This window comes from Parasteatoda tepidariorum, chromosome 10 (assembly GCF_043381705.1).
Source record: "Parasteatoda tepidariorum isolate YZ-2023 chromosome 10, CAS_Ptep_4.0, whole genome shotgun sequence".
Classification (NCBI taxonomy): Eukaryota; Metazoa; Arthropoda; class Arachnida; order Araneae; family Theridiidae; genus Parasteatoda; species Parasteatoda tepidariorum.
In genome coordinates, this window is record NC_092213.1 from 82,341,574 (window position 1) to 82,354,928 (window position 13,355).

General features: G+C 31.4%; 1 protein-coding gene and 1 long non-coding RNA gene across 2 annotated transcripts in view; one reads left to right on the plus strand and one right to left on the minus strand.

Annotated features, from left to right (window-relative positions):
• LOC139426913 (uncharacterized) overlaps nt 1-13,355 on the minus strand; it is a 236,144-nt gene that overhangs the window by 151,115 nt on the left and 71,674 nt on the right. The window lies entirely within an intron of this gene.
• Nucleotides 1-13,355, plus strand: part of LOC107446371 (secretin receptor) — a gene marked incomplete in the record, with an annotated part of 130,006 nt that overhangs the window by 44,532 nt on the left and 72,119 nt on the right. The window contains 1 exon segment of the mRNA XM_071187073.1: nt 5,861-5,963. Coding sequence (XP_071043174.1) covers nt 5,861-5,963 — 103 coding nt within the window.

Here is a 13,355-nt window from a genome sequence, read left to right on the forward strand (position 1 = left end):
ATAATATGGTATATATATATTAGTATATTATATTTATATTATTATATATTATATATATATTATATATATAGACCGAAATTTACGGTTGTTTGCTCCACCGGTGAATGTTGACAATCACACAGTTGCTTTGGTAAATGTCTGAAATATATACTAGGTCTAGCTAAGTGCCACTGACCGGTATACATTTGCCCAATATGCCCTACATCAATGTTTTTTTAAGGTCAAGTGCAACTGACCAGTATGCATTTCACCGGTACTCCAGAACACTGATGTTTCTCCTAATCTATCTTCAGCAGATATTAAAATATCGAATAAATGTAATAATATCCACGAATAAATCAATATTACATCGGATGCAACAAATATTTCGGACACGTATTTATACTATATACATATATATAGTGGTCAATAGTAAAAACAAGTAATAAAAGCCATTTCGAGTCAGTCAAATGTTAAAACAAGTATGTAACTCTATTTCAACTTTAAAATTCTTTTTTTTAAATTTTGTTTTTTCTTTCAACTTGATATCACATTTCCCGATAACTTTTCTGCAGTTCAATATTCTCAACAACTTCATCTTTTATTTTTTTTTAAAGCTTTACCCAGACATCTGAAGGACATCCAAACATGAGGGATTTTCTATTCAAAACACATACACACTGTTGAAATTTCAGAACAAGTTCTTCTTTTCTCAAAAACCCCCCCTTCTCCATCGAGAGGAATAAAAACTCTATAAAATGACAAGATATGAGCTTCAACTTGTGCACAGAATTTCAATCGACCTGCAGAACTGTGTGAGCAAGGAATTCTAACGCGATATTTTTTGAAGAGTTCATTTCTGCGTTATAGCGATGTTATTGACGGAATAGCGCACTTTTGTAATGAATGGTTAAAACTCAAGTTTGAACAAACAGGTTTTGAGAAAATTTAAATTTCAAAGTTCTACAAAATTAAAATAAATGAAAAAAATAAGAATAACAGCAATGTAAACTAAGTGAATTTATACAAAAATAAAAAATGAAGAAAGTTGTGATCGACTTATTAAGATCACTGGTTACCATGGGTCAAATGCTTTTTCTTTCTAGATTGACTCTGTTAAACATTTCAAATCATGGGTTGCAAAAACTGTCTCCATTGATGTTTGTCGTCGGATTGGTTTTCATATATCCTGCCTATGTACGTGTTTCAAGACTTTTCCTTCTGCAGCATTTATATTTATATTGAAATCCCCGTCAAGACAGTCATTATACGTTAATAAAAAAAGAAAAGAAAAATACTTTAAATTTTTATTATGTAAGTGCATCAAGAATGACTGCTGGTGAAAATGAAAAGAAAAAAAAGAATTCTAAAAAAATTATCGAACAGCAGCTGTTGCCATCGCAACGCAAGCAATGACGACGCATGCGCACTGTTTAGCATTACTCTTGAACGTAGTTGAAAAGTGTGTTGACGTCCAAATATGGTGCGTACCCCATCAAACCCAAAACAACACCCATTTTGCCAATGGGTCAAAAATTTAAAAAAAATCCATGAAATATTTAAAAAATAATCATGATTATCGTCTGCAATGCATTATAAACTCTAGGCTTATAAATTAAAAAAATAACTATAAAAACTGATTCCCCCTTTTACTAAAAGAGATATTAATTAATTCCCCCATTGACTGATTCCACATTCCCCGATATTGATTCGTTGATTTACTACTACGTCAGTTCAATAAATCGCTACTCCTCCAAATTCGCTGATTTATAGATTCGATTATTTGCCAATTAACTGATTCGCTTAGTAACTGATTTGTTTTTTCATTACTTCATTGATATGGTGATTCCTTGATTTCCTAATTCATTTATCATTTTTAAATCGAAATAATTAATCCACACTCTAATTGAACTTAATTCACTTTATACGTTGATCATTTCTAAATCAAAATAATCACAATTAGAAAAAAATTTATTAAGTAAGTTTAAGTAAAAAGAATAAACCAATGTTAAAAGATTCATCAAAAACTNGTCTCAATTGATGTCTGTCGTCAGATTGATTTTCATATATCCTGCCTATGTACGTGTTTTAAGACTTTTCCTTCTGCAGCATTCATATTTATATTGAAATCACCGTCAAGACAGTCATTATACGTTAATAAAAAAAAAAGAATATAAAAATACTCTAAATTATTATTATGTAAGTACATCAAGAATGACTGCGGGAGAAAATGAAAAGAAAAAAAAGAATTCTAAAATAATTATCGAACAGCAGCGGTTGCCATCGCAACGCAAGCAATGACGAAGCATGCGCACTGTTTAGCATTACTCTTGAACGTAGTTGAAAAGTGTGTTGACGTCCAAATAAGGTGCGTACGCCATCAAACCCAAAACAACACCCATTTTGCCAATGGGTCAAAAATTTAAAAAAAATCCATGAAATATTTAAAAAATAATCATGATTATCGTCTGCAATGCATTATAAACTCTAGGCTTATAAATTAAAAAAATAACTATAAAAACTGATTCCCCCTTTTACTAAAAGAGATATTAATTAATTCCCCCATTGACTGATTCCACATTCCCCGATATTGATTCGTTGATTTACTACTATGTTAGTTCAATAAATCGCTACTTCTCCAAATTCGCTGATTTATAGATTCAATTATTTGCCAATTAACTGATTCGCTTAGTAACTGATTTGTTTTTCCATTGCTTCATTGATATGGTGATTCCTTGATTTCCTAATTCATTTATCATTTTTAAATCGAAATAATTAATCTACACTCTAATTGAACTTAATTCACTTTATACATTGATCATTTTTAAATCAAAATAATCACAATTAGAAAAAAATTTATTAAGTAAGTTTAAGTAAAAAGAATAAACCAATGTTAAAAGATTCATCAAAAACTTTTCGAAAATTGCTTAACTATTTTATTTTTAAAAGCAACAAATTGCTTAATCAGGAAATTTTCGTAAATATAATAATTTTTTGAATTTACCATTTTTTATTGCTTAAATAAAGAAGTTTAAAGCAAAAAAAAAGGAATTTAAACTGAAATAGGAAGCATTTTCATACAATAGTTTATTTATCTTTACTCAGTATTGCTGGGAGGCATTTTATTTAAATACAATATTTAGAAACTAATCTAGGAAACTTTTTCACTAACGAAAATGACTTTAAAAAAAAAAAGACGAACATTTTTTTAAAAAGTTTCTTACCATACTTAAAACTCTATTGGTATAGATTGCAAATGAATCTATTTAAATACATCAAAGAACATTAAAACAAAAATAATAAAAAATTTTAAACTTCATATTAGCTTTTTCTCTAAAGTATTTGTTCTTGAATATGTCAATAAAGCGAATGATGTGATTAGCAAATATACTTTTAATGCTTTAACGATTTTACTATACATGTAAAATATCATCGAGCTTAAGGCCTGTTTAGACGATCCAATTTCTTGGACAGAGATTGATTGATATTGATGGAAACTTGTTTTGCTTTGAGCTTTGATCGTGTAAACAAACATCCAAGAACTTGGTCCAACTTCTTGGACGATAGTAGAGCATGTTCTACTTTCCATCCAAGTTTTTTCTCCCTTAACCAATCAGCGTCTTAGGTTTTGTGACGTCAACAATCAGGCAGCAAATTATGTCATCTTCCTGTCTGTTTTCATATATTTTAGTCCAAATAAATTGATCTGTTGCGGTTCATTTGTGTTATTATGATTTTATTTGAATTTATTTAGTTATTTTAAACTTATGTAAGTATTATTTTATAATGTTGAATATGAACAATGCGCATGCGCGAGTTTTTCTTTTAACGAATCAGCGACATTCAAGAACTTGGATAGTGTCAACGAATCATCCAATTTCTTGGACAGAGAAATCCGTCCAATTTCTCGGATTCAAGAAATTGGACCGTGTAAACAGGCCTTTATTCTTTGAATACTTATTTGAATCATACAGAGTAAAAAAAAAATATAGGATTCTTATATTTGTTTCGTATTTGTAATAGTTATTCATGAGCATTTAAGAAAAGGAAAAAAAAAGAAAAGCAATTTTATCACTTTCGAATATTACCTGCTTACTAGGCATAAAAATATCAAGTGCTAGAAAAAATATGCCTTTTAATTCAGGCATTTTAAAAACTCGTTTTTCATCTCTTGATTAATCGTATAAAATTATCAATTCTAGCCCTGATCGAGAAATGATTGTCCATACTTTCTTTATAGACAGAGTTTTTGGATCCTAGCAAAAAATGAAGCATCTGTATTATACACGTTGGGGGTCACAAATCGTCTGAAAGAAAAACTTCAAAACCTGTTGGATTGCCAAAAAAACACATAGTTTTTGAATGGATATTATTAGAAACATCTTCAAGTTTCATCAGACAATAAAATTGGTTTAGATGTTTTTAGTTCTTTCTTCCTCTGGAATGATTCGTTAAATTTTGAAGCGTTTTTTCCCCCTCTCGTTTGAGCATTTGTGTTACCGCTAAAGTTGGAACTCAATTATTCTCCAGATTATGTAGATTAAGTAGAATGATCCTTTAAGGTGCCAGAAAGTTGTTTCATTTCTCAAATTACCTCTGTAATATGCAAACTACCAAGATAATCTGTAAATTACCTAGATAATCTACTTAGATCAGTATTCGGCTAACATGCTACAGGTAGCAAAACTACTGTTGTCGCTACTTTTTTTCGTAGTTTTTAGTGTAGTGTGAGCTACTTTTTAAAAGAAGTAGTGCAATGAGTAGCACGATACAAAAAAAAAACAGTAGTTAGTAGCGATTCCTGGCAACTACTTGCAATGTTAGTTAAATAAAGAAACAACGTTCAAACTGGAAAAAAAATCGAATCTGATTGTTGCAGATCCTTCGAGAAGGCGTCAAAGTACGTAGTGAGAATGCTTCTGTGGCCGAGCAATAATAACATCTGATGCTTGGAATATTCGATTTGAAATCGGTCAAGTTGCTCCTCAGAAATCGAACTTTAAATAAATGACTTTTTTAAAATTCGATTTCGCAGGAACTATAAAGAACGTTTTTGTGCGTGATTCCGGAACTTAAAATATCGGCTGCATAAATTATATAGTATATTTGTGGTCACCTACTAAAACTACTAAGATTGAATCCTAGAACGTAAAGATCCGATCATTGGATCAAAAGTTATTCAAGGTGGATTGACAGAAATAAAATCTATTAAATTTGATTTGCCTTCAAATAAATATATTATCCAAACGTTATAAATTTCTATATGGCTTTCAGATAGGAATTTAAAATACAGCGGCCTTATAATATAAGTGCTGTTATTGAAATAAAATCTATAAAAACTATTAAATTTGATTTGCCTTCAAATAAAAAAAGTTAAGCAAACGCTATAAATTTCTATATCGCGTTTAGATAGAAATTTATAATATTACTATAATGTAAGTGCTGTTATTGAAATCAAATTTATAAAGTCATTTAAATTTGATTTGCCTTCAAATAAATTAATCATGCAAACGCCATAAATTTCTTTGCGTCGTTCGATTCTCATAAAAACAGAGTCCAAAATTTCTGCCATTTTTTTGTGAGCTAAATGTTTAAAATAGTGTCAAAAAGAATAAGAACTTGTTTCAAATTTTCTCTACTCTAATCTTTTTATGGCCCGCTTGAGATTCAATGAGTAGTTTTGGAGGGCGTTTTATGGTCGCTGAGTTTAGCACACTAACTAAAAATCTTTTTTTTTTATTCGAACCATTTTTTATCAATTTCACGGTATTCTCAAGGACAGCTTTGTGAGTGTTACTTAACAAGTTAATAAAACTGAGTTTCTTAAGTGAGCGGTGGTGGAGATTATTTATCTAAGAAGTGCATTGTTTTCTTTTTATAGAATGGATCACTGCGACCCTCGCAACAGAAACAGTGGACATTATTGAATGAATCACTTCTGAAGTGCCATCTCTCCATCAATGAGACAACACCGCCAGACAGAGGTAAATTACAATTATTTAACTATTCATTCATTAGAAGGGCCTTAACCTTTCTAAGTTCACATTTTGTTTTAAAATTTCCTTTTCTTAACTTGCATCGTTTCAAAAAACGAATATTCTTCTCTGTAAAACCGTGTAATATAGAGTTGCTCATATTTCACGCCATGCTTAGAAAGGAGAAAGAATTGTTTTTTTTTCTTCATTAATTTAATAAAACCATCGATTATTTATCGATTAGTGATAATTATTTTTGATTGAGCCATGATGGCTCAGGGGATAGAGCGTTCGCATTCCAATGAGGCGAACCGGGTTCGAATCACAGTCGATACGAATTCCGCATTCGGCTAGCACCGACCACAGTGCTGACGTAAGATATCCTCAGTGGTATAGACGTATAATGGGTTAGAATCCCTTTACCGTCAGGTTAACCACGAGAGGTTCTCGTGGTCTTCCTTTCTATGTAACGCAAATGCGGGTTAGCTCCATCACGAAGTCCTCCACGAAGGCAAATTTCTCCCAATACTCGATCCAGGAGTTCCCTTGTCTTCTGGATTGGGTTCAAAATCACAAGACTATGGAGTTGAACACTGGTAGTAGTAAACCCAAAATTGCGTCGGGTGTTCAACAACGGATATAACATAAAATAAAATAGCTCCCAAGTGTCAGGCTCTCTTCTTAACCAGACGTTACCCTTTACTGTTACCCACTTTTATAAAAATTAAACCCTTTTTTTCATTAGTGCTCATAATTAATTAAGTTACGAAATCGGATACAAAATCGTTATTTTTCTGAATAAACAAATTTTTTTACCGACTGATTTAGATTGTTGCTATCAAAACATAGAATTATCTAAATTCAGTCTGAAGAATTGCCGAAAACATGAATCTCTTAATGTTAGTTTCTCATTTTGACATATCTTAAGAACTAATAAAACGAATCAAAGAGTATTTTTTTTACACAATTAAAAATTTCGTTTATTCAACAATAATCCCATGTAAATAAGTAGATTTTAATAACTTATTATTATTTCTTTATTATTTTATTCTTTAAGAGTTAAAAAAATTAAAACTAAAAATTTTTTTATTCCATTTAATGTTATGAAATTGCAAACAACGAAGTACAAAATTTGAGCGAAATAGATCGAATAGTTTCTGCGTTTAAAAACTTCGAAAAAATGTTATTTTAAAACTTGCTTTCTCAAGAAGTATTCGACCTATTTAGTTAATAGTTTTAGTGAATACGATTATGCGAATGCTTTTACCATTGAATTTCTCTTAGATTAGGACTCTTATTTTTTTATTTATTTATTTATTTTTTAACATTCATAAATGCTTCCAAAATTAATTCATCATCAACTTCTCCAACACTTCTTTGTTTAATAAAGTCCCTTATGTTTAAGATACCTTCAGTTACACTACAAAAATATGTTCACCCTCTTTAGACACGAGTTATTGAAATCTTCCTTAAATTAATTTAGTTTAAGAGTATTTTTTTTTTAAATTAAAGCATACAATTACCGATACTGCTTCTCGTTTATTATGTTCCTCAGTTACGTTAAATATTTTACTTAGACATTATCCAGTGGTTCGGTGGCACAATCGGTTAAGGTGTCTTTGTTGGTGGGCAGTTGGGGGTTTTTGAGTTCGATTTCGGCTGACGATAAAATAGTCGAAGCGTATACGCAGAAAGGTGCTCGTCAAATCTGCATGCTAAATCAGGGAATAGAGCGTTCGCTTCACCTCTCAATGAGGTGGTTTACCGTGGGGGATTTTCGTGGTCTTCCTCTCCCTGCAACGCAAATGAGGGTTAGTTCTATCAAAATGTCTTCCAGAAAGGCAGATTTCTCCCAATACTTGATCCAGGAGTTCCCTTCTCTTCTGGTTCGGGTTCAAAACTACAAGGCCATGGAGCTGAACATTGGTAGTCGCAAACCCATAAAATTGGGTCGGCTGTTCAACGATGGGTATAAAATTATAATATAATAAAATTATTTTTGATTGGCTCAAGGAATAGAGCGTTCACCTCCTGATGATGTGAACCGAGTTGGAATCCCAGCCATAGCTGGTCGATGCGAATTCCGCACCCGGCTCGCACCTACCACATTGCTGTGACGTAAAATATTGTCAGTGATAGGCGGATCATGGATTAAAGTCCCCTGGGAGGAGGTCCATGGCTGGAGGCTTTCGTGATTTTTCAGCTAAAAATAAACTGCAGTTTTTCTACAGAACTGAAGTAGTTTTGTAGTTTTTTCTAGTTAACTGCAGATATTCTGTTGTGCAATCTTAAGTGTAAAAACACTACATCCATTTTTCAGCCAATGTGAATTAATTTATCACTAATTTATTTCAAAAAAACTTTTAGCTATTGTATACAAAATTAATGTTGCTTAAGTGAGGTCAATTTAAAATCATAAATTTAAAAAAACTGAAACTTTAAATCCATGGTTATGCTGCAGTAAATTTGAAGTAATTATGCAGTCATTGTTTCAGAAGTATATTTTCTGATGAATCTGCAGAAAAACTGAAATTTTATTTATTTATTTATTTATTTTTTGCAGCATGCAAGGAATTTTTACCTCAATATAAGAAATATAGAATCTTTCCTATTCGAAGTAAAAATAAACAAAATGCAAACTGCTGTCTTTTATTTGCTTAAATGTTATTTGAACCGTTTCATATCTTGTGCATAATTTTGTATGTTTTTCTATGATTAATTATAAACAGTAAAATAATACATCATATTAATGAATATTTGAATGTTATAATAATACAATTGTCTACAATTCGCTCAAAATATTTTCTAAGCGCTCTTGTTGAAATAAGTGTAAAGAGCTTTAGACCATTATTTTAAACTAATTCAAACATTACTCAATTTTCTTGTTCTTATGAGTATACGCCCATTATTTATTTCTAAATACTTTCAAGTATTTAAGATACATTTTTCCCGTTAATTTTAAAGATTACTGAAATGTTTTCTGACATGGATGAAAAATAGCAACATAATCCATCCTGTTCAAGATCTTCGGTTGATGTAATAATCTGTCATCTTACAATTCGTAAAAGCTGTCAAAATAATATAAACCTAATAAACCGAAAAAGTTTCGAGGGAAGAGTTAAGAAAACCAATCGTTAAAGGATCCAGATTGGACAAATAAGTATAATTATTAATAATTAAGCTTGAATACCTAATATAATTTAGTTTAAATAATTGAAATAATTAATAATAATAAAATATAATTTATTTTAATTACTCCCTTAACAGTGATATATTTCAGAAAAATGGACCAAAAATGGAAATTTTTTTTTAATGTTTCATTTCGTTCTTTATATTATTATAAAAGTTAGAAAATGATTTTTTGTAACAAAAATAAAATTTTAAATTCAATAACTACTGTATTTATAGTGTTTACATACACACAAAAAAAAAGTAATGGATTACACACACATCTTATTCAATTAGAGCAAATTAAACAAAATTTTGAAGCTAAATATAATATAATATAAAAACACAACAATATGATTTTCAATGCATAAATTTTACAAATCTTTTACTGTATGGTATATCCCAAAACCCCCTCCCACATTTCCCTCCCTCGACTGAAGTCGTAATTGGTGAAAAACTAGGACCCCTAATGCATCTATTAGGAAAATAGTGAAGTAAGTAGGGGAGAGGGGGGGCACATGTGAACATGGTATGTTTTACCAATATGATTTGAAATAAAAAATCCTGAAAATTTTTCAATTGATGGCAGTACTAGTCCTAACTCTTTGCAAAACTTTCAGAGCAATGAGACATTTTGTTGTTCTATTCTGACAATTTCTTTGTATCAGCTGGTGTTGAATATATTACAATCACTCACTTCTTCAAGTGAAAGCGTAATATAAATCCACTAATAAGCTAAAATTAACTATTGCAGACCATTATATGAACATTTAGGTAAGTTTATGACAATTAGTCATTTTTTTTACTCAATTGAAAATTCTTTATTTTTCAAGTTAGGTTTAAGAAGGAAGATGGGGCACTTGTGAACAAAACATTTGGGGCAGTTGTGAACAGTTCACATGTGCCCCAACATAGTATTAAGATTATTATCCTCATGATATTATAAGTTTAAAAAATATGTATGCATTTAAAATTATTATTATTTAATTTTCCATAATTAATTTATTAATTTTTTGCTTAAATTTTTTTTTATTAAATGGTTGATCGCGCATCACGCATATTAACTCATACACCTGAGAAAGATGGAATTGCTAAAGCTACAAACGAAAAGATAGAAAAAATGAAAAAAAAGCATGAAAGAGTATTAGAGAAGGAAGAAAAACGCCCATTACAACTCCTGAGGATCATAAAGTTGCGAAAAACCCAAAAGCGGAAAAATTATTATACAGCTGAAAAATTATTTTCTTACTGACAGTACTGTTGTACAATTTAAATTCACATAGTTAGCTACAACCACTTCAGTATAATGCGTATCTATATCTGTTATATTAAAGATTTTTTTCTTTGAAATGTGATGATTGCTTTGTGTTTTTAATCTTGTTCATATGTGCCCCAGGCATGTTCACATGTGCCCCAAATAGTGGCACATGTGAACAATTGAAGTAATTTTTCTAAACTATCATAAAGTAAAGAAATATTTTATTGAAAAATCTCAAACAATTCCGTAAGACAAAGAAAAGACTATTTAAACATATGGACTTCTTTACTGTGAGAAATTGATGATATTTTTTGATAAATGAAGAAATAAAAAAGTTTGTTCACATGTGCCCCCCTCTCCCCTGTCCTAAAGTAGAAACGAACTCAGCTCATGCTTCACAAAATGGAAACGTTCATTTTTCTTCTGCTAGAAGTCATTTCTGGCATCACAAATACTGCGCGTAGTTGTTGCCCGAACTAGACACTTCGGGCGACACTAGCAAGCTAAGTAACAATTAAACTTGAACAATTTATATAATTTAGCTTGGATAATTAATAATAATACACAATTCACTCAACATATTACCTAAGCGGTCAAACGAAAATAAGTGTAAAACCATTATTTCAAACCAGAAAAATTTTTGAATTTTCTTGTTATTTTGAATCCATTTATTATTTCGAAATGCTTATTTACCATACAATTTCCTCATTAATTTTAAAGATTTATTAAATTGTTTTCTACCATTGATGTAAAATACAGATATCATCCATTCTTTCAATGTTGTAGTTGTGGTTCATTTACGTCGCACTAGAGCTGCGCAATGGGCTATTGGCGACGGGCTGGAAAACAACCCTGAAGAAGCATCACAAAAACATGCCATCATAATTTCGATCCTCCGCAGAGGGGTTGGCACCCCCGCTTCGGTAGCCCGATGGCCTACATGCGAAGTCGAGCAATTTAACGAAGTCGAGCAGTTTGCACGAGGACCCATACCGCACATCCTCGGTCCCTACGCAGACTGATCCAAGTGGTCACCCACCCGTACACTGTCTGCAGCCAGTGATGCTTGACTTCGGTGATCTGCTGGAAACCGTGACTTAACGATCAGTCCATTGTGGGACACAATTTTTCAATGTTTCTTGATTGATGTAATAATCTTGGACCCCAAGACTTACGGTGAAATCCCATCCCATAAACTTAAAAAGAACCCCCCCCCCGTCCATGTCATCAGACACAACAGTAGATACAGATTTATATTTATATATGAACACAATGCAAGGCCCTTATTTACTTCATTGTTAACTGTGAGTAATATTTTGTATATCATTATTTTCATAAGAAAAAAATTAACATAGCAAAAAGGAATAAAGAAGAAATTTATCCGGAAAAAAATGGTCTTTTTAAGATTGTTACGCAAAACTGACCCACAAGGTCATAATGTGTTTGTTTTTAAAATTATGTGAATTCCACGATCAGTTTGAAAGTTTATATTTTTCTCAATTATAATAATAAAAAATTATACAAGGTAATAAATTATATAAGGGATATTGCAAAATATTTCCCTAGCCCTAAAAAATTTAAAAACTCATGTTCCAACTAAACGGCTGTTTATAATTGCGCTTCCCTTTATTGTAATTTACTGTAATTGGGAATTATAACTAAAAGTTATAATAAGTTTGACCAGAAAAATAACTCCAACTGAAAAGAACTCTTCTTAAAAGTTTCCAGTCCCACAGTGGACTGATCGTTAAGACACGGTTCCCAGTAGATCACCGAAGTCAAGCATCACTGGCTGCGGTCAGTGTGCGAATGGGCGACCACTTGGATCAGACTGCGTAGGGACCGAGGATGTGCGGTATGGTTCCTCGTTAAACTATTCTACCTAAAAGTGCTCGACTTCGCGAACAGGTCGTCTGGGTACCGAAGTGGGGGTGCCATGCCCTCTGCAGAGGTTAAAAATTGTGCATGTCTTTGGATCATCCTCAGGGATGTTTCCCAGACCGTCGCCAACAGCCCATTGCGCAGCTGTAGTGAGACATAAATGAACCACAACTACAACTACAACTACAACAAAAGTTTCCATCACCAAAAGAGACTTTTAAAAATAACCTTCCACTAAGCAAAAAAATCGTCGATTTAATTAAACCACTGATTACAAAGTAATTTGACTTGAAAAAACCTCCCCCCCCCCCAATAAATAAAAACGTTAAATAACCAAATAAAAAAAAACGTTAAATAACCAAAAACATTCCTAAAGTATATTTTACAGTTAAATAACTGCGAAAAATATCTAAAATATTTTTAAAAAAACTATCCCTCCCTCCCCCCCCCAAAAAAAAACCCCGTCTATAGCGACTGACCCTCCCCTGGTACCCTCCTGCATTATCGTAGTTTGGGGGACAAAACTCCCTCAGAAATTAAGCATTAATTAATGAACTATTGTACGGTAAGTTGAATGTAGATTTAAAAAAGTTTTCATTATTTCATTTATATATATATATATAGCACAATAAAAACAAAGAGAAAAACGAAGAAAATTAATAAGTTTTATTAACTGCGCATAAGCTACAAGTATATGGAACTCATAAAATAAGCTAAAATATTGAGAAAATATGGAAAATAATAAAAAAAAATGACAGGAGAAGAAAATTATTGAAAATAATTTTTCAAAAGTATTTAAAAAAATATAATTTTTGATATCTAAAAAAAAAAAAAGAAAAAGAAAGAAAGAAAGAAAAAATCCGGAAAACAAAACAAAGAAAAAATATAATCTCTTCATCAGCCTACACGAAGTCTGAGGAGCACTCAAAAAAATTTAAACGAAATTAGAACACATAAAGTAAAAAATTTATACGAAAAAACAAACAAATATATCAAGCAAAAAACGGAAAATAAAATGTAAAGAGATTAGAGAACAGTACACGAACGGAAATCTACATAGTGAGGAGCGAATAAAATGAACTTAGGCGTGCCGG